Source organism: Lichenostomus cassidix, unplaced genomic scaffold, assembly GCF_008360975.1.
Source record: "Lichenostomus cassidix isolate B80296 unplaced genomic scaffold, HeHo_3.0 HiC_scaffold_652, whole genome shotgun sequence".
In the NCBI taxonomy this organism is placed as follows: domain Eukaryota; kingdom Metazoa; phylum Chordata; class Aves; order Passeriformes; family Meliphagidae; genus Lichenostomus; species Lichenostomus cassidix.
Window position 1 is genome coordinate 1 of NW_028147297.1, and position 20,808 is coordinate 20,808.

Here is a 20,808-nt window from a genome sequence, read left to right on the forward strand (position 1 = left end):
GGCTTCATCTCATTCCCAATCCCTCACGGACCATTGTTCAGAGTGCTGGTAGAGAGATCCCAGTTTTCCTGGGGGAAGGATGTGTCAGTGTGGCCATAACTAATTGGAATGCAAGGAGGCAGGTGATTCCGCCTGGGGCACTCTTGGATTTTTTATATTCCTTCTAACAGGAAGAGCATCATGTGGTTCCAGTCTTTGGTTCAGCAGCCAAGGGTTCCCATAACTACATAATTTGCTTACGATGTAAAACCTCTCTGCCTTCCTTCTCTACCTGCACAGTCCATGAGGTGCTGCCTGAGCATCTGTCCTGCTTGGAGTACCCTGAACCTGCTCTGCCTGGGAGCTCCCCTGCAGCTGCTCACTCCCATTCCTTCCTATGGCCTGTGCCCCATGTGCTCCCCACAGTAATGTGTGTGGCAGTGCGGCTGTGCCCCAGTGTGTGCCAGGATCTGCACATCCCTGTGCTTGTGCACAGGTGGGAACAGCCCGAGAGCCTCTGGCCTGCCCGGGGATGGTTGTGCCCAGGGCAGAGCACTGGTGTGCAGCACCCTGGCCATGTCCCTGTGCACGTTTGCTGGGCTCTGTGTGCCTGGCTTCATCTCTCTGCACAGCTGGGCAGGCTGGCAATGTGTCAGTGCCCGTGTGTGTGTGTCCACAGCTGGGCCTGAGCCCACGGCTCAGCACAACCATTCCAAGGCCTCTAGGGACTTCCCTGCCCAGAGGTGCCAGCCACTCACACACACTCAGCCCCCATGATCTGCAGGCACCTGCAGAGGGCCATGGCACTCAGGTCTCACCGAGGACAATCCCAAAGCCAGGCCATGCCTTTCATGCTGCCTCCAGGCAGCCTTGGGGCTCTGAGCTGTTTCCCAGGGTGCTTGCTCCTGCCTCAAGCGGAAGCTGTGAGCTTACAGAATTCTGGAGGCCCGGTGGGGATGAGGGAGTCCTGTGGCCCCACTGGCCTTTGTCCAAGGCCTGGAGCTACTGGAAAAGGATGTTGTGAGAGAGAGTGAGGCATGTGGAGAAGAGAGTTTGGTCATGTTGGTGAAGGGGAAGCAGGGAGATGGAAGAGTTTCTCGTTTTCGCAACACAGAAGGGGAAAGAGTAGCAGCTCCCATCACAGTGGGAAGATGGTTTTGGTTCTGTCCTCATGCTTGGTTGAGCCTGTGAAACCCCTCAGCCCTGCCTTTCTGGACAGCAGCTGGGCGGAGTTCCTAACGTGAGGGAGGTGCTGGAAGAGAGGAGGGTGTGGACTATGCCTAGCCATTGCTGTTTGTCATTCCCACTCCTGGGATCTTTTGGCATCATCTTCTCCTGATAGTCACTACTTTGGAGAAGCAAGGGATTTGTTTGTGAGCTCCAATGGAAAAGGCACAAATTCAAATCCAGTGCAGAGGGTCCCAGCTAGTGCTTCCTCCACCTTTTGCCCTGAGCTCAGTGGAAGAATTCCTACAGAAGAAAGGAGAACTCAGAGGCCCAGGTATGGATGCAAAACAACTTTATTGTGTCTTAAGAAGAAAAGCACGTGGTTCTCAGAGAGAACTCAGAGCAGCCACGAAGATGCAGTGGAGGTGTCCATCTGCCTGGCCTGCAGAGGGAGGCAGGTAGGGAGGCAGGCCAAGAGGTCCCACTAGGCTGGCAGGGGAGAGTGATGGAAGGAAAGGAAGGTCAGGGAAGAGAGTGGAAGGAAACAAGAGAAAACCAGGGGCATCAATACATTGTTCCAAAGATCCATCTTCAGTGCAGCTCCACGTGCTGAGGTCACGGAAGTTCTTGCCCGAGGAGGTTGGCAGCAGATTTAGCAGGGGGGACAACATCTTCCACCATAGCAGTTGGTGATGCAGGAGATGTCGAAGCCCCCAGAGTTGATGGGAACTCCACCACAGCTGAGGATGTTTCCAACGGCAGCAGAGGTAGAAGATCCCACCACGGTGTTCTGTGGGAAGGAGCTGAGGATGGGGCCAGGCAGGGTCACCACCACGGGGGAGGGCTGGATGGCAACGTAGGAGTTCTGGCACTGCCTGACACAGCACTCATTGCAGCTGTTGGCCAGCGGGCAGGGGCCGCAGGGCTGGCAGCAAGGGTTGCAGGGCGGTGGGCAGCAGGACATGGCTTGAGGTCACAGGTGCACCTGGCATGGAAGGCAGGAGAAACAGAAAGCACAAACACATGAGAAGCAGCACTGCAGCGAAGCACCCTGCAGCCAAGGCACCTCCTGGCCCCCACTGCACTGCCCAGCTCCAAGCCCAGCAGCCACCTCAGCCAAGACCCAGCCTCTCTCTGCACAAGACCTTCTCTGCCCTGCCCTCTCCCAGCACAAGCAGCTCCCAGCCCTGGGCTCCAACAGCCCCTGTCAGCTGAGACCTACAGCCAGGAAAGAGCTGGTCTTGAAGCAGGAGGAGGGGGAGTAGAGGCTTCCCACTCACCTGATTCCTGAGGAGGACGATGAGGAGGTGAGAAAAGTGGATGAGGGAGCAGAGACTTGGGCTGCCTTTTATAGGAGTCCTGCACTGCCTCAGGCCCAGCGGCACCTTGGTGGAAGTAATAATTTTCTGACCAGCTCATGACCAATGCAAACCATCCCAGGTAATGGTAGGGGCTGTGTCCTGGTTTCCTGCACGGGTGTCTCTATTTCCTGGCTTATTCTATGGGTGTTCCTATCTGAAGGCTTCCATAAGGGCCAGAATGAGAGACCCAGGAATTTCTGGGATATAAACACGTCAGCACTGGCAGAATGCTCAGATCTCGTTCTGGTGGCATTCCATGCAGTCAGGTGATGCCTCTCAATTCCTGTCTTCTAGGTCAGCTATGGGTCAACAGTCTATTCCTGCTTCTCTACCTCATTCCTGCTCTTCCCCTGTGCTCTCTTGTGCTCCTTTCCAAGAGCCAGAGCAAGGATGCTTCTCCTGGAAAAGTGCTGCCCTACCTCACCAGGGTCCCTTGTCCAACCACACCGTGGTCTTTCTCACCATATTTTGCTCTACCAACGATTTTTTGTTGGGTTTACCGACTCTCTGCTGACTTGACCTTGGCTGGATGGCCAGACCCTAGTAAACTCCCTATCCCTCCCACTTCTGAGGTGGGCAGGGAAGGGAAAATATGATGGGAACAACTTGAGGCTGGAGACCAGGCAGTTGAGTAAAGAAAAATCTTTCATAATACGTTGCTGTTGAAAATTTTATTCATCTGATTGTACTTCACACTGTGATGGACCCTCTCACTTTTGTACAGGTGGCAAGGTTGGGTAGCTGGGGCAGAAGGATGCAGGAATGGCCTCTGTGAGAAGATGCCAATGTCTTCTGCCATGTGTGACAGAGTCAGTTCAACTGTGTCCAAAGGGGTCTCAGCACTGCCCAACACTGAGCACATTTGTCACACTGGTGATGCCTGTGGAAAAGCGTATTTCATTAGAAATGGATTGGGTTGGAAGGAAAGGGTTAAAAGCAAAAGAATGAGGTGGACAATGGTGGGTTTTCTCAAGTGACCTTGCAGCTGAGGACGCCAAGGCCTGGAGAGTCTCAGTGTGGGAATCTCCAGAAAGGATGCCTACTGCTCTTTATTCTGTTTGGAGAACCAGAATCTCTATATAGAGACAACGTTGGTGTTTCAAGAGACTTGGATGCCCTTTCGTGGATATGCTTGAGCTCCCTGTTTTGGGAGACAGAAACATCAAAGCTCAGAGATCAAAAAAGGCACTGGAGACCGCAGCACTGGTGCAAAGAGGAGCCCTGCCAGCAAGGACTGAGCCTAAGTGGGATGACATTCCCACATGAGCATCCCAGCCTGAGTGTACCTTTGGCATTCTCTGTGGAATGAGGTAAGGAAATAAATTTACTCTTTGCCTTTCCACCATGGTTTTGTGGTTGTTCCATCTGCTCAACTTTATCAACTCAAACACTTGAATTGGAAAGGAACTTAAAGAAGATTTATTTAATTTCCAACTCCACAGCCACACCATAAAGCAGGCCTAGACAGAATCCACAAAATAAAATGGCTCAAAGTCCTGAGCATTGAACAATTCCAGGTGTGAGAAGAAACATCTCTGGGCAACTTGTTCCAGTGCCACACCACCATCACAGTCAGAGATTTATTTGTCAGCTGCAAGATAAAGGGCACAAGGAAAATCCATAGCAGTGAGTCCCATATTCTGCTTTTCCACCTTTCTCCTGAGGAGAATAGAAGAATTGCCCCGAGGGAAGGAGAAATCAGAGACTGAGGTTTGAATGCTTGAACAAGTTTATTGAGATTAAAGAAGAAAAGGAGGAGGCTCAGAGACAGCACAAGAAGCAGCCATTAAGATGCCATGGGGATGTCCAAGTGCCTGGCCTGCAGAGGGAAGGAGGCCAGTAGGTCCCACTAGGTTTGCACTGGGTAGTGTTGACAGCAAAGCAAAAACCAGAAAGTAGAGAGAAGAAGTAAACAGCAGTCAGGAAATCTAAATCCAATGTCTTAAATTAAATGCAATGTTTATTTAAATACCATTTATATTAAATCCCAGAACAGCACCATAATCTGGGGTGTTGCAGATTGTTGCCCAAGGATGTTGGCAGCAGCATGTTTAGCAGGGACGACAACATCTTTCCCCATAACCGTGGGTGATGCAGGAGATGTCAAAGCCCCCGGAGCTGATGGGCACTCCGTCAGAGCTGAGGATGCTGCCAACGGCAGCCGAGGTGGAGGATCCCACCACGGTGTTCTGTGGGAAGGAGCTGAGGATGGGGCCAGGCAGGGTCACCAGCACAGCAGGAGGCTCAATGACGACGGTGGAGCTCTGGCACTGCCTGACACAGCACTCATTGCAGCTGTTGGCCAGCGGGCAGGGGCCGCAGGGCTGGCAGCAAGGGTTGCAGGGCTGGCACTGCTGGCACTTCTCAGGGCAGGACATGTCTGGAGCCTGGCGCTGCACCTGGCACGGAGGGCAGGGAGGAAGCAGAGCACACGCACACCTGAGACACAGCCCGCAAGGCACCCCCAGACACACAAGGCCCCTGCAGCTTGCCCAGCTCCAGCCTGTGCAGCCCAACCTGGGCATCCTTTGCCTGAGCCCAGCACGCTCCTGCAGAGCTCAGCCAGGCCCAGCCATGCTCCTGTCTAAGCTGCATGAAAAGAAGCACCTCAGCCCAGCCTCAGCCTGTGGCCAGAACACACGGACACCCCTCTGCCCACACGACCACCATGGGAGAACAGCCCCAGCAGGACCAGGAGCAGGAACAAGGCCTGCAAAGCTCATCCCCTGTCCTAGAGAGGGCTGGAGGAGAAAGGGGCTTGCAACTCACCTAGTTCCCAAGGAGAAGGAGGTGACAGAAGTGGTTGAGAGAGCCACCATTTAGGCTGCCTTTTATTCTGTCCCAACAGTGCCTCAGGGCTCAGAGCCTGTGCTGCCTAAGTGACAAATTTTCTCCATAATCCCAATGAACGGAAAGACCTCATGGTATCATATGGCATGAGTTGCTGATTCTGTCTACAATGACTGCATTTCCTGGCTGAAATTATGCTTATTCCCTCTCGGACAGTTCTTCTCAGTGCCAGTATATGAGGCTTAACATTTGGTATTGGTGAGGATTTTTGAATGTGTTCAGAAAACCTGAAATTAATTCAGAAGGGATCCTGAGGAGGCAGGTGATTCTAGCCTGGGGCACTCTTTGCATTTTTTGTAATCTTCCTGATTTGATTGTCCCCATCTATTTCCCTCCCTGCAGTCTTTGGCTTATCCCTCATGGGCTGCCCTGAGTCTGTCCATTGTCCTCTACATAGAATCTCTTTTTGGCTTTCTTCTGTGCCGTCATAGTGCCTGAGGCTCCTGTAGCACAGCTTTCTGAACCACAGTGCAAGTATCTGCAAATCCAGGTGCTTGTGCACTCGTGTGTACACACCCCCCCGTGGTGCTGGCCTACACAGGGAGGTTTTTGCACAGCGGAGAGCACTTCTGTGCAACCACACACTAATCCACTGCATTTATATTTTGCTGCACTGTGTGTGATGTCAAGAGACAGCAGTATCCTGGATCACTGCAGGGAAAATAGAAATGTTGGAAAGTGCTTCCTACCCCATGTTTTGACAGAAGTCCAGAGCCACCATGGCAGTCCTGGAGCTGGACTGGTACACTGGGCTTCCCTGGAGGCTCTGGGAGTCCTGGGGCTTAGCAGCTACACATTAGTGATGGGCAGTGTAATAAAAAGAATACTGTTTGTTTATCAAAATTTTGCTAAAGCCTCTTGAACAAAAGGAAATTGCAAATCTTGCTAACACTGCTTAAAATCAAAGGGAAAGTTGTTTTGGGTGTGAAAAGTTCGCTGGCAAAATAAGAAGTAATCTGTAACCTTGGCATTCTGCAAGATGTACTGTCTCAGCAGAAGAACAGAAGCAGCCCAGAAAACCGCACAGTGCAGGGTACACGTAACCCAGAAGATAAGGCCTATAAAAAGACTGTAAGGGGGGGGGCAGTCTGCACGCCTTTGGCTGCCCAGCGCTGCTATCCTTGCTACTGCTTGCTAATAAATTATAAATTCTTAATTGGCTTAACTCCATATTAGTTCTGTGAGTCCAATCTACAACAGGCAGCCCAGTTTCAGAGCTTGCTCTTATCTCTGGATGAGCAGGCGGTTTTGGGAGTAGAGCAGGAGGAAGCTGAATTCCAGAATCTTGATCCTTTGAGTCCCTGCTGAAGGAATGACGAGGCCAACACATTCAGTCCAGGGAGCTGGGTGACAACACTGTGTGTTCATTGCTGTTACTCAGTAGAAAGTGGTTTGGCCTCTGTTGCCTTGTGGTCACAGCTTTCCATGAGCACATCTCATTGTTCAGAGCACCTCTCTTCCTGGAGGAACTAAAGGGCTGTGCCAGGTCCCTGCTTCATGTGGAGAGTAAACTGATCTCTGCAAGGGATGGGGAAGAAAGGCCATTCTTACCAGCTTTCTCTATTGCTCCATAAATGGATCAGAGTGTTTCACCTAAAGATGTATTTTTTCATGCTGTCTGTAAAGGTGAGCCAGCTTTGTCTCAGGAATGTGTCAATCCCAAAGGGGATTTTTCTATCCATTCCCATGTGAGGCTGCATGTGATCAAGCCCTGCTTCCTGGGAAATGGCCAGACATCACATTCTAATTGCAAGTAGAGCAAAAAAAGTTGTTTTTTTCCTGTTTACTACTGCATTCATTGCCTTTCACTTTTGCTTTAACAAACAGCCACATCTAATTATTCAAGTTGTTCTCCTGATTTCTCTTCTCTGTCCACCTCAGAAGTGGGAGTGCTAGGGGATTTTGCTGGGTACTGGCCATCCAACCAAGGTCAACCCAGCACAGCTGGTAATAACAACCAAGGATTGTTGGTGAGAACATGTGGTGAGAAAGAACTGGATGCAGCTGGAGAAGAGGCACTAGTGAGGTAGGGCAGCACTTTTCTTGTAGAAACATCCTTGCTCTGGCTCCTGGAGAGCAGCCAACCAGAGCACAGGGGAAGAGCAGGAATGAGGTAGAGAAGTAGGAATGGACTGTTGACCCAAGGCTGACCCAGTAGAGAGGAATCAAGAGGCATCACCTGCCTGCATGGAATGTCACCAGAACAAGATCCGAGCATTCTGCCAGCGCTGACGTGTTTATATCCCGGAAATTCCTGGGTTTCTCATCCTGGCCCTTATGGAAGCCTTCAGATAGGAACACCCATGGAATTAGTTAGGAAATAGAGACACCAGTGCAGGAAACCAGGACACAGCACCTACCATTAGCTGGGATGGTTTGCATTTGAAATGAGCCGTTAGAAAATTATCACTTCCACCAAGGTGCCTCTGGGCCTGAAGCAGTGCAGGACTGCTATAAAAGGCAGCCCAAGTCTCTGCTCCCTCATCCACTTCTCTCACCTCCTTCTCATCAGGAATCAGGTGAGTGTGAGGCTTCTTCTCTTCCTCCCCCTCTTCCTGCTTCAAGACCAGCTCTTTCCTGGCTGTAGGTCTCAGCTGATAGCGGCTGTTGGAGCCCAGGGCTGGGAGCTGCTTGTGCTGGGAGAGGGCAGGGGAGAGAAGGTCTTGTGCAGAGAGAGGCTGGGACCTGGCTGAGGTGGCTGCTGGGCTTGGAGCTGGGCAGTGCAATGGGGGCCAGGAGGTGCCTTGGCTGCAGGGTGCTTGGCTGCAGTGCTGCTTCTCATGTGTTTGTGCTTTCTGCTTCTCCTGCCTTCCATGCCAGGTGCACCTGTGACCCCGAGCCATGTCCTGCAACCCTTGCTGCCAGCCCTGCGGCCCCTGCCCGCTGGCCAACAGCTACAATGAGTGCTGTGTCAGGCAGTGCCAGAGCTCCACCGTCGTCATTGAGCCTCCTGCTGTGCTGGTGACCCTGCCCGGCCCTGTCCTCAGCTCCTTCCCACAGAACACCGTGGTGGGATCCTCTACCTCTGCTGCCGTTGGCAGCATCCTCAGCTGTGACGGAGTGCCCATCAGCTCTGGAGGCTTTGACATCTCCTGCATCACCAACTGCTATGGTGGAAGATGTTGTCCCCCCTGCTAAATCTGCTGCCAACATCCTTGGGCAACAATCTGCAAGACCTCCTGACATGGTGCTGGAATGAAGACAGAATATTTTGATATATTGCATTTAAGATTTTGCCTTACCTTTGCGTTCTACCACTCTTCCCTTTCTCTTCTCTTTCTTTCCTGTCAGCACCACCCAATGCCAGCCCAGGGGGACCTGTTGGCCTCCTTCCCTCTGCAGGCCAGGCACTTGGACATCCCCATGGCATCTTAATGGCTGTTCCTGGTACACTCTGTGAGCCTCCTCCTTTTTTTCTTTAGACTCAATAAACTTATTTTTGCATTCAAGCCTTTGTCTCTGCTTTCTCCTTTTCTCAGTGGGAGCTTTTCCATTGACCTCAAGGCACAACACGGAGAAGCAAAGGGTGGGACACTCTGCAGTGGATTTTCTGCCCTTTATCTTGGAGCTGACAAACACATCCCTGGCTCCTCCACAGAAATGACCATCCAAGAGAAGATAGCAGGGAATGGGAAACAGCAAGGCCTGGGGAAAGCCCAAAAACTCCTCTCTCCTGTCATTGCTCTTACATTCCCTGATCTGCCCAGGTGTTGTCCAGATAGGCAGGGCTGAGGGATTTTAGGGGTTAGGATTAGTATTAGCTCCACCAAGGAACTGATTTGGAACAGCTGTTCTGTGGAGCTCTTTGCTGCTTCATCCGGGAACTGCCAAACTTACTCCAATATTGTAAAATGCAACCAAGTGGGGATTATGTTATGCTCTCTTTAGATTGTCCACTGTCCATTTCCAAATAGTAAACCAAAAATATAGCTATACTGATACAAATAAAAACACAAAACTATTATCAAATGATCAAATCAAGCCAAATACCAAACTGCAGAATACCAATAACCCACCCCCAGTGTTGGAAGATCCACACATCTTATGTGGGCAGGATTCCCAAAAGAATGCCTTAATATTGAATGGGGCATCAGTTGTGTCCCAGACTGTCCAGGTATCTATGGTCTTCTCCAGAAAAGTCCCAGCGCTGGCCAGAGATCACTCAGATCCACAGGAGATAAGGTAGAGTGTCCCATCTCAGTTGCAATAAATGATACTGAAATCGGCCAGATAGAAAATTTATAACACAGTTTTGAATATTAGAAAGGAGGAATTCTTTATCGCAGTGTTGGCCACTCAGGGGATGCTTCCTCTCATTGAGTGCACTGAGCAACCAGTAAACAGAGTTTTTATTATACACAGTGATTACGTACTCATTAGATGGGCCAACTTACTTGGCTTCCTTTTCCAAAGCTGCAATCCTTATCGGCAGATATTTTAAGCCTCTTTGGGGTCTGTCCTATAGTCAATCAGCCTTTTGAGTTAGCTGCTCCTCAACCACCACATTAGAGCAAGAAAAAAAGAAGTTCTGTTTTGCAGCACTTCTGCTTTGACAGCCTTGCAGAGCTGCCGTGGCACCCTACTTCTGTTTCACATGACTGCTGTTTGCCTAAATCAAAATCCATACGAATTACAGCAAAGCTGTGCTCTTCTATTCTACTATTCATATCAAAATAAAAAGCTCTTTTTTTCAACTGTCATTTTCAAAGTTCTTGCTTCCACCTCCCACACATGGGCAAACGTTTCTCCACATGCCTCTTTCTCCCTCACAACATCCTTTTCCCGAAGCTGCTGACACAGAACAAAGGCCAGTGGGCGCACAGGACTCCCCCATCCCCACCGGGCCTCCAGAATTCTGTAAGCTCACAGCTTCCGCTTGAGGCAGGAGCAAGCACCCTGGGAAACAGTTCAGAGCCCCAAGGCTGCATGGAGGCAGCATGAAAGGCATGGCCTGGCTTTGGGATTGTCCTCGGCGAGACCTGAGTGCCATGGCCCTCTGCAGGTGCCTGCAGATCATGGGGGCTGAGTGTGTGTGAGTGGCCGGCACTGCTGGGCAGGGAAGTCCCTAGAGGCCTTGGAATGGTTGTGCTGAGCCGTGGGCTCAGGCCCAGCTGTGGACACACACACACGGGCACTGACACATTGCCAGCCTGCCCAGCTGTGCACAGAGATGAAGCCAGGCACACAGAGCCCAGCAAACATGCACAGGGACACGGCCAGGGGGCTGCACACCAGTGCTCTGCCCTGGGCACAACCATCCCCGGGCAGGCCAGAGGCTCTCGGGCTGTTCCCACCTGTGCACAAGCACAGGGATGTGCAGATCCTGGCACACACTGGGGCACAGCCGCACTGCCACACACATTACTGTGGGGAGCACATGGGGCACAGGCCATAGGAAGGGATGGGAGTGAGCAGCTGCAGGGGAGCTCCCAGGCAGAGCAGGTTCAGGGTACTCCAAGCAGGACAGATGCTCAGGCAGCACCTCATGGACTGTGCAGGTGGAGAAGGAAGGCAGAGCGGTTTTACATCGTAAGCAAATTATGCAGTCACGGGAACCCTTGGCTGCTGAACCAAAGACTGGAACCACATTATGATGTTCCTGTCAGAAGGAATATAAAAAATCCAAGAGTGCCCCAGGCGGAATCACCTGCCTCCTTGCATTCCAATTAGTTATGGCCACACTGACACATCCTTGCCCCCAGGAAAACTGGGATCTCTCTACCAGCACTCTGAACAATGGTCCGTGAGGGATTGGGAATGAGATGAAGCCAGGAAATGCAAAGTCATTGCAGACAGAATCAGCAGCTCGTGCCATATCATTCCATGAGATCCTTCCACCCCTTAGGATCATGCAGGAAATTTGTCACTTAGGCAAATTAGGACTCTGGGCCCTGAGGCACTGTGGGGCCAGGATAAAAGGCAGGCTAAGCGGTGGCTCTCTCCACCACTTCTGTCACCTCCTTCTCCTTGGGAACCAGGAGAGTTACAAGCCCCTTTCTCCTCCAGCCCTCTCTAGGACAGGGGATGAGCTTTGCAGGCCTTGTTCCTGCTCCTTGTTCTTCTGGGGCTGTTCTCCCATGGTGGTCATGTGGGCAGAGGGGTGTCCGTGTGTTCTGGCCACAGGCTGAGGCTGGGCTGAGGTGCTTCTTTTCATGCAGCTTAGACAGGAGCATGGCTGGGCCTGGCTGAGCTCTGCAGGAGCGTGCTGGGCTCAGGCAAAGGATGCCCAGGTTGGGCTACACAGGCTGGGCAAGCTGGGCAAGCTGCAGGGGCCTTGTGTGTCTGGGGGTGCCTTGCGGGCTGTGTCTCAGGTGTGCGTGTGCTCTGCTTCCTCCCTGCCCTCTGGGCCAGGTGCAGTGCCAGGCTCCAGACATGTCCTGCCCTGAGAAGTGCCAGCAGTGCCAGCCCTGCAACCCTTGCTGCCAGCCCTGCGGCCCCTGCCCGCTGGCCAACAGCTGCAATGAGTGCTGTGTCAGGCAGTGCCAGAGCTCCACCGTCGTCATTGAGCCTCCTGCTGTGCTGGTGACCCTGCCCGGCCCCATCCTCAGCTCCTTCCCACAGAACACCGTGGTGGGATCCTCCACCTCGGCTGCCGTTGGCAGCATCCTCAGCTCTGAAGGAGTACCCATCAGCTCCGGGGGCTTTGACATCTCCTGCATCACCCGCGGCTATGGGGAAAGATGTTGTCGTCCCTGCTAAACATGCTGCTGCCAACATCCTTGGGCAACAACCTGCAACACCTCAGAATGTGGTGCTGGAATGAAAACAGAACTTCAAGACATTGGATTTAGACCTATGGCTATTTTTTCTATCTTCTCCTCTCCTTCATCTCTTTCCTTCCTTTCCCTGCCAACAGCACCCAATGCCAGTCTAGTTGGACCTGTTGGCATCCTTCCCTCTGCAGGCCAGGCACTTGGACATCCCCATGGCATCTTAATGGCTGTTCCTGGTACACTCTGTGAGCCTCCTCCTTTTCTTCTTTAGACTCAATAAACTTGGTTTTGCATTCAAGCCTTTGTCTCTGCTTTCTCCTTCCTTCTGGGTCAACTCTTCCAGTTTGCTCATTGGCAAAAGCGGAAGAAGCACAGTGTTGGGATCCCTGCAGTGCAATTTTCTTTGTGACCTTTCTCTTGGAGCTGACAAAGATGTGCCTCACTGTGTGGGTGGTGAATCACTTTAATAAATTGCTCAGAAAAGTTTTGGATGCTTCAAAGCTGGAAGTGCGCAAGACCAGAATGGACACAGCTTTGAGCAACCTGGTTCAGTGCGTGGCAACAGTGCATATCTCTTGAGGGCAGGAGGAGCAGAAATATATGGTCTTCAAGTTCCCTTCCAGCCCAAAACATTTCTTTATGCAATATGCTTTCACAGAGGCATCGCCTGTGTGACAAATGTGCTCAGAGTTGGGCAGTGCGGATTCCCCAGTGGACAAAATTGGATCTGATCATATCACACCTGGGGAGAGAATTTTCTCCTAGAGTCCTCTCCTGTAGCCTTATTTACACAGCTTGCCTTCATGAGAAACCATTACGTGTGAGGAAGCCCTACTTCCCGGGAAATGGCCAGACATCTCTTCCTGGTGGAAGTAGACCATGATTTTTGTTTGTTTGTTTGTTTACTTCTGCACACATAAACCTTCATTTTTGCTTTGGCCAACTGCCTTATATTTAGCTTCAAGTTGTCTTCTGTTTTCCCTTCTTTATCCGACTGAGAAAGGGAAATGATTGAGTGGTTTGCAGGCACCATCTGTCCAGCCAAGGTCAACCAAGCAGAGCTGGCAAACAAACACAGGGAAAGAGCAGCAATGAGCTGGAGAAGTGGGCAATGACAGTTTATTAGAAGAGCGGAATTGAGACCTCAGCAGATATCTGATGGCCCTGACCCACAGCAAGAATGGGCCAGGAAAAGATGCTGCACATGAAAACTCATATGATGTCACAGAGAGATGAGGGAGAGAGGTGCATCTATCCTGGACGGAATAGAGTGATGCCTTGAATGGCTTGCTACAAACAAACCCACAGGAATGACACAGGTTCACGTCACCTGCCTGCATGGAATGCCACCAGACCATGATCTGGACATTCTGCTTGCACTGCCATGTTTATATCCTGGAAATGCTCGGGGCTCTCATCCGAGCCAATATAGAATCCCTCAGATAGAAACGCCTATGGAATTAGCCAGGAAATAAAGAGGTCGCAGGGCAGGAAACCAGGACACAGCCCCTACCATTAGCTGGGATGGTTCACATTGGCCATGAGCTGGTCAGAAAATTATTACTTCCACCAAGGTGCCGCTGGGCTTGAGGCAGTGCAGGACTGCTATAAAAGGCAGCCCAAGTCCCTGCTCCCTCATCCACTTCTCTCACCTCCTCCTCCTCCTCCTCAGGAATCAGGTGAGTGGGAAGCTTCTTCTCACCCTCCTCCTGCTTCAAGACCAGCTCTTTCCTGGCTGTAGGTCTCAGCTGACAGGGGCTGTTGGAGCCCAGGGCTGGGAGCTGCTTGTGCTGGGAGAGGGCAGGGGAGAGAAGGTCTTGTGCAGAGAGAGGCTGGGACTTGGCTGAGGTGGCTGCTGGGCTTGGAGCTGGACAGTGCAATGGGGGGCAGGAGGTGCCTTGGCTGCAGGGTACTTGGCAGCAGTGCTGCTTCTCATGTGTTTGTGCTTTCTGCTTCTCCTGCCTTCCATGCCAGGTGCACCTGTGACCCCGAGCCATGTCCTGCAACCCTTGCTGCCAGCCCTGCGGCCCCTGCCCGCTGGCCAACAGCTGCAATGAGTGCTGTGTCAGGCAGTGCCAGAGCTCCAACGTTGCCATCCAGCCCTCCCCCGTGGTGGTGACCCTGCCTGGCCCCATCCTCAGCTCCTTCCCACAGAACACCGTGGTGGGATCCTCTACCTCTGCTGCCGTTGGCAACATCCTCAGCTGTGGTGGAGTTCCCATCAACTCTGGGGGCTTCGACATCTCCTGCATCACCAACTGCTATGGTGGAAGATGTTGTCCCCCCTGCTAAATCTGCTGCCAACCTCCTCGGGCAAGAACTTCCGTGACCTCAGCACGTGGAGCTGCACTGAAGATGGATCTTTGGAACAATGTATTGATGCCCCTGGTTTTCTCTTGTTTCCTTCCACTCTCTTCCCTGACCTTCCTTTCCTGCCATCACTCTCCCCTGCCAGCCTAGTGGGACCTCTTGGCCTGCCTCCCTACCTGCCTCCCTCTGCAGGCCAGGCAGATGGACACCTCCACTGCATCTTTGTGGCTGCTCTGAGTTCTCTCTGAGAACCACGTGCTTTTCTTCTTAAGACTCAATAAAGTTGTTTTGCATCCATACCTGGGCCTCTGAGTTCTCCTTCCTTCTGTGGGAATTCTTCCACTGAGCTCAGGGCAAAAGGTGGAGGAAGCACCAGCTGGGACCCTCTGCACTGGATTTGAATTTGTGCCTTTTCCATTGGAGCTCACAAACAAATCCCTTGCTTCTCCAAAGTAGTGACCATCAGGAGAAGATGATGCCAAAAGATGCCAGGAGTGGGAATGAGAAACAGCAATGCCTGGGCATAGTCCACACCCTCCTCTCTTCCAGCACCTCCCTCACATTAAGACTTCTGCCCAGCTGCTGTCCAGAAAGGCAGGGCTGAGGGGTTTCACAGGCTCAACCAAGCATGAGGACAGAACCAAAACCATCTTCCCACTGTGATGGGAGCTGCTACTCTTTCCCCTTCTGTGTTGCGAAAACGAGAAACTCTTCCATCTTCCTGCTTCCCCTTCACCAACATGACCAAACTCTCTTCTCCACATGCCTCACTCTCTCTCACAACATCCTTTTCCAGTAGCTCCAGGCCTTGGACAAAGGCCAGTGGGGCCACAGGACTCCCTCATCCCCACTGGGCCTCCAGAATTCTGTAAGCTCACAGCTTCTGCTTGAGGCAGGAGCAAGCACCCTGGGAAACAGCTCAGAGCCCCAAGGCTGCATGGAGGCAGCATGAAAGGCATGGCCTGGCTTTGGGATTGTCCTCGGCGAGACCTGAGTGCCATGGCCCTCTGCAGGTACCTGCAGATCATGGGGGCTGAGTGTGTGTGAGTGGCCGGCACCGCTGGGCAGGGAAGTCCCTAGAGGCCTTGGAATGGTTGTGCTGAGCCGTGGGCTCAGGCCCAGCTGTGGACACACACACACGGGCACTGACACATTGCCAGCCTGCCCAGCTGTGCACAGAGATGAAGCCAGGCGCACAGAGCCCAGCAAACGTGCACAGGGACACAGCCAGGGGGCTGCACACCAGTGCTCTGCCCTGGGCACAACCATCCCCGGGCAGGCCAGAGGCTCTCGGGCTGTTCCCACCTGTGCACAAGCACAGGGATGTGCAGATCCTGGCACACACTGGGGCACAGCCGCACTGCCACACACATTATTGTGGGGAGCACATGGGGCACAGGCCATAGGAAGGAATGGGAGTGAGCAGCTGCAGGGGAGCTCCGAGGCAGAGCAGGTTCAGGGCACTCCAAGCAGGACAGATGCTCAGGCAGCACCTCATGGACTGTGCAGGTAGAGAAGGAAGGCAGAGCGGTTTTACATCGTAAGCAAATTATGCAGTCATAGGAACCCTTGGCTGCTGAACCAAAGACTGGAAGCACATGATGCTGTTCCTGTCAGAAGGAATATAAAAAATCCAAGAGTGCCCCAGGCGGAATCACCTGTCTCCTTGCATTCCAATTAGTTATGGCCACACTGACACATCCTTGCCCCCAGGAAAACTGGGATCTCTCTACCAGCACTCTGAACAATGGTCCGTGAGGGATTGGGAATGAGATGAAGCCAGGAAATGCAAAGTCATTGCAGACAGAATCAGCAGCTTGTGCCATATCATTCCATGAGATCCTTCCACCCCTTAGGATCATGCAGGAAATTTGTCACTTAGGCAAATTAGGACTCTGGGCCCTGAGGCACTGTGGGGCCAGGATAAAAGGCAGGCTAAGCGGTGGCTCTCTCCACCACTTCTGTCACCTCCTTCTCCTTGGGAACCAGGTGAGTTACAAGCCCCTTTCTCCTCCAGCCCTCTCTAGGACAGGGGATGAGCTTTGCAGGCCTTGTTCCTGCTCCTTGTTCTTCTGGGGCTGTTCTCCCATGGTGGTCGTGTGGGCAGAGGGCTGTCTGTGTGTTCTGGCCACAGGCTGAGGCTGGGCTGAGGTGCTTCTTTTCATGCAGCTTAGGCAGGAGCACGGCTGGGCCTGGCTGAGCTCTGCAGGAGCGTGCTGGGCTCAGGCAAAGGATGCCCAGGTTGGGCTACACAGGCTGGGCAAGCTGGGCAAGCTGCAGGGGCCTTGTGTGTCTGGGGGTGCCTTGCGGGCTGTGTCTCAGGTGTGCGTGTGCTCTGCTTCCTCCCTGCCCTCTGGGCCAGGTGCAGTGCCAGGCTCCAGACATGTCCTGCCCTGAGAAGTGCCAGCAGTGCCAGCCCTGCAACCCTTGCTGCCAGCCCTGCGGCCCCTGCCCGCTGGCCAACAGCTGCAATGAGTGCTGTGTCAGGCAGTGCCAGAGCTCCACCGTCGTCATTGAGCCTCCTGCTGTGCTGGTGACCCTGCCCGGCCCCATCCTCAGCTCCTTCCCACAGAACACCGTGGTGGGATCCTCCACCTCGGCTGCCGTTGGCAGCATCCTCAGCTCTGAAGGAGTTCCCATCAGCTCCGGGGGCTTTGACATCTCCTGCATCACCCGCGGCTATGGGGAAAGATGTTGTCGTCCCTGCTAAACATGCTGCTGCCAACATCCTTGGGCAACAACCTGCAACACCTCAGAATGTGGTGCTGGAATGAAAACAGAACTTCAAGACATTGGATTTAGACCTATGGCTATTTTTTCTAGCTTCTCCTCTCCTTCATCTCTTTCCTTCCTTTCCCTGCCAACAGCACCCAATGCCAGTCTAGTGGGACCTGTTGGCATCCTTCCCTCTGCAGGCCAGGCACTTGGACATCCCCATGGCATCTTAATGGCTGTTCCTGGTACACTCTGTGAGCCTCCTCCTTTTCTTCTTTAGACTCAATAAACTTGGTTTTGCATTCAAGCCTTTGTCTCTGCTTTCTCCTTCCTTCTGGGTCAACTCTTCCAGTTTGCTCATTGGCAAAAGCGGAAGAAGCACAGTGTTGGGATCCCTGCAGTGCAATTTTCTTTGTGACCTTTCTCTTGGAGCTGACAAAGATGTGCCTCACTGTGTGGGTGGTGAATCACTTTCATAAATTGCTCAGAAAAGTTTTGGATGCTTCAAAGATGGAAGTGCGCAAGACCAGAATGGACACAGCTTTGAGCAACCTGGTTCAGTGCGTGGCAACAGTGCATATCTCTTGAGGGCAGGAGGAGCAGAAATATATGGTCTTCAAGTTCCCTTCCAGCCCAAAACATTTCTTTATGCAATATGCTTTCACAGAGGCATCGCCTGTGTGACAAATGTGCTCAGAGTTGGGCAGTGCGGATTCCCCAGTGGACAAAATTGGATCTGATCATATCACACCTGGGGAGAGAATTTTCTCCTAGAGTCCTCTCCTGTAGCCTTATTTACACAGCTTGCCTTCATGAGAAACCATTACGTGTGAGGAAGCCCTACTTCCCGGGAAATGGCCAGACATCTCTTCCTGGTGGAAGTAGACCATGATTTTTGTTTGTTTGTTTGTTTGTTTCCTTCTGCACACATAAACCTTCATTTTTGCTTTGGCCAACTGCCTTATATTTAGCTTCAAGTTGTCTTCTGTTTTCCCTTCTTTATCCGACTGAGAAAGGGAAATGATTGAGTGGTTTGCAGGCACCATCTGTCCAGCCAAGGTCAACCAAGCAGAGCTGGCAAACAAACACAGGGAAAGAGCAGCAATGAGCTGGAGAAGTGGGCAATGACAGTTTATTAGAAGAGCGGAATTGAGACCTCAGCAGATATCTGATGGCCCTGACCCACAGCAAGAATGGGCCAGGAAAAGATGCTGCACATGAAAACTCATATGATGTCACAGAGAGATGAGGGAGAGAGGTGCATCTATCCTGGACGGAATAGAGTGATGCCTTGAATGGCTTGCTACAAACAAACCCACAGGAATGACACAGGTTCACGTCACCTGCCTGCATGGAATGCCACCAGACCATGATCTGGACATTCTGCTTGCACTGCCATGTTTATATCCTGGAAATGCTCGGGGCTCTCATCCGAGCCAATATAGAATCCCTCAGATAGAAACGCCTGTGGAATTAGCCAGGAAATAAAGGGGTCACCAGTGCAGGAAACCAGGACACAGCCCCTACCATTAGCTGGGATGGTTCACATTGGCCATGAGCTGGTCAGAAAATTATTACTTCCACCAAGGTGCCGCTGGGCTTGAGGCAGTGCAGGACTGCTATAAAAGGCAGCCCAAGTCCCTGCTCCCTCATCCACTTCTCTCACCTCCTCCTCCTCCTCCTCCTCCTCAGGAATAAGGTGAGTGGGAAGCCTCTTCTCCTCCTGCTCCTGCTTCAAGACCAGCTCTTTCCTGGCTGTAGGTCTCAGCTGACAGGGGCTGTTGGAGCCCAGGGCTGGGAGCTGCTTGTGCTGGGAGAGGGCAGGGGAGAGAAGGTCTTGTGCAGAGAGAGGCTGGGACTTGGCTGAGGTGGCTGCTGGGCTTGGAGCTGGGCAGTGCAATGGGGGCTAGGAGGTGCCTTGGCTGCAGGGTGCTTGGCAGCAGTGCTGCTTCTCATGTGTTTGTGCTTTCTGCTTCTCCTGCCTTCCATGCCAGGTGCACCTGTGACCCCGAGCCATGTCCTGCTGCCCACCGCCCTGCAACCCTTGCTGCCAGCCCTGCGGCCCCTGCCCGCTGGCCAACAGCTGCAATGAGTGCTGTGTCAGGCAGTGCCAGAGCTCCAACGTTGCCATCCAGCCCTCCCCCGTGGTGGTGACCCTGCCTGGCCCCATCCTCAGCTCCTTCCCACAGAACACCGTGGTGGGATCCTCTACCTCTGCTGCCGTTGGCAACATCCTCAGCTGTGGTGGAGTTCCCATCAACTCTGGGGGCTTCGACATCTCCTGCATCACCAACTGCTATGGTGGAAGATGTTGTCCCCCCTGCTAAATCTGCTGCCAACCTCCTCGGGCAAGAACTTCCGTGACCTCAGCACGTGGAGCTGCACTGAAGATGGATCTTTGGAACAATGTATTGATGCCCCTGGTTTTCTCTTGTTTCCTTCCACTCCTTCCTTCCACTTCCCTGACCTTCCTTTCCTGCCATCACTCTCCCCTGCCAGCCTAGTGGGACCTCTTGGCCTGCCTCCCTACCTGCCTCCCTCTGCAGGCCAGGCAGATGGACACCTCCACTGCATCTTTGTGGCTGCTCTGAGTTCTCTCTGAGAACCACGTGCTTTTCTTCTTAAGACTCAATAAAGTTGTTTTGCATCCATACCTGGGCCTCTGAGTTCTCCTTCCTTCTGTGGGAATTCTTCCACTGAGCTCAGGGCAAAAGGTGGAGGAAGCACCAGCTGGGACCCTCTGCACTGGATTTGAATTTGTGCCTTTTCCATTGGAGCTCACAAACAAATCCCTTGCTTCTCCAAAGTAGTGACCATCAGGAGAAGATGATGCCAAAAGATCCCAGGAGGGGGAATGAGAAACAGCAATGCCTGGGCATAGTCCACACCCTCCTCTCTTCCAGCACCTCCCTCACATTAAGCCTTCTGCCCAGCTGCTGTCCAGAAAGGCAGGGCTGAGGGGTTTCACAGGCTCAACCAAGCATGAGGACAGAACCAAAACCATCTTCCCACTGTGATGGGAGCTGCTACTCTTTCCCCTTCTCTGTTGCGAAAACGAGAAACTCTTCCATCTTCCTGCTTCCCCTTCACCAACATGACCAAACTCTCTTCTCCACATGCCTCACTCTCTCTCACAATATCCTTTTCCAGTAGCTCCAGGCCTTGGACAAAGGCCAGTGGGGCCACAGGACTCCCTCATCCCCACTGGGCCTCCAGAATTCTGTAAGCTCACAGCTTCTGCTTGAGGCAGGAGCAAGCACCCTGGGAAACAGCTCAGAGCCCCAAGGCTGCCTGGAGGCAGCATGAAAGGCATGGCCTGGCTTTGGGATTGTCCTCGGCGAGACCTGAGTGCCATGGCCCTCTGCAGGTGCCTGCAGATCATGGGGGCTGAGTGTGTGTGAGTGGCTGGCACCGCTGGGCAGGGAAGTCCCTAGAGGCCTTGGAATGGTTGTGCTGAGCCATGGGCTCAGGCCCAGCTGTGGACACACACACACGGGCACTGACACATTGCCAGCCTGCCCAGCTGTGCAGAGAGATGAAGCCAGGCGCACAGAGCCCAGCAAACGTGCACAGGGACACAGCCAGGGGGCTGCACACCAGTGCTCTGCCCTGGGCACAACCATCCCCGGGCAGGTCAGAGGCTCTCGGGCTGTTCCCACCTGTGCACAAGCACAGGGATGTGCAGATCCTGGCACACACTGGGGCACAGCCGC

The 20,808-nt window shown here is 52.8% G+C and overlaps 7 protein-coding genes across 7 annotated transcripts; 5 read left to right on the plus strand and 2 right to left on the minus strand.

Annotated features, from left to right (window-relative positions):
• Positions 1–1,483: 1,483 nt before the first annotated feature.
• Positions 1,484–2,127, minus strand: LOC146423437 (feather keratin Cos1-2-like). The gene has a single exon (XM_085044760.1). It carries the CDS (start codon positions 2,108–2,110, stop codon positions 1,799–1,801), a length of 312 nt encoding a protein of 103 aa, XP_084900886.1. The 5' UTR covers positions 2,111–2,127; the 3' UTR covers positions 1,484–1,798.
• Positions 2,128–4,558: 2,431 nt separating this feature from the next.
• Positions 4,559–5,293, minus strand: LOC146423438 (feather keratin Cos1-1/Cos1-3/Cos2-1-like). Its single transcript, XM_085044762.1, has one exon. The coding sequence runs from the start codon at positions 5,030–5,032 to the stop codon at positions 4,559–4,561; it is 474 nt and encodes a 157-aa protein (XP_084900888.1). The 5' UTR covers positions 5,033–5,293.
• Positions 5,294–8,183: 2,890 nt separating this feature from the next.
• LOC146423439 (feather keratin Cos2-3-like) lies at positions 8,184–8,557 on the plus strand. Its single transcript, XM_085044764.1, has one exon. It carries the CDS (start codon positions 8,199–8,201, stop codon positions 8,493–8,495), a length of 297 nt encoding a protein of 98 aa, XP_084900890.1. The 5' UTR covers positions 8,184–8,198; the 3' UTR covers positions 8,496–8,557.
• A 3,166-nt stretch (positions 8,558–11,723) lies between these two features.
• On the plus strand, positions 11,724–12,218 carry LOC146423440 (feather keratin Cos1-1/Cos1-3/Cos2-1-like). Its single transcript, XM_085044761.1, has one exon. The coding sequence runs from the start codon at positions 11,730–11,732 to the stop codon at positions 12,054–12,056; it is 327 nt and encodes a 108-aa protein (XP_084900887.1). The 5' UTR covers positions 11,724–11,729; the 3' UTR covers positions 12,057–12,218.
• A 586-nt stretch (positions 12,219–12,804) lies between these two features.
• LOC146423441 (feather keratin Cos2-3-like) lies at positions 12,805–14,679 on the plus strand. The gene is made up of 2 exons (XM_085044757.1): positions 12,805–13,749; positions 14,045–14,679. The coding sequence occupies exon 2, from the start codon at positions 14,066–14,068 to the stop codon at positions 14,360–14,362; it is 297 nt and encodes a 98-aa protein (XP_084900883.1). The 5' UTR covers positions 12,805–13,749; positions 14,045–14,065; the 3' UTR covers positions 14,363–14,679.
• Positions 14,680–16,755: 2,076 nt separating this feature from the next.
• LOC146423442 (feather keratin Cos1-1/Cos1-3/Cos2-1-like) lies at positions 16,756–17,183 on the plus strand. Its single transcript, XM_085044763.1, has one exon. The coding sequence runs from the start codon at positions 16,764–16,766 to the stop codon at positions 17,088–17,090; it is 327 nt and encodes a 108-aa protein (XP_084900889.1). The 5' UTR covers positions 16,756–16,763; the 3' UTR covers positions 17,091–17,183.
• Positions 17,184–19,089: 1,906 nt separating this feature from the next.
• LOC146423443 (feather keratin Cos2-3-like) lies at positions 19,090–19,523 on the plus strand. The gene has a single exon (XM_085044758.1). It carries the CDS (start codon positions 19,111–19,113, stop codon positions 19,420–19,422), a length of 312 nt encoding a protein of 103 aa, XP_084900884.1. The 5' UTR covers positions 19,090–19,110; the 3' UTR covers positions 19,423–19,523.
• The last annotated feature ends 1,285 nt before the right edge of the window (positions 19,524–20,808 follow it).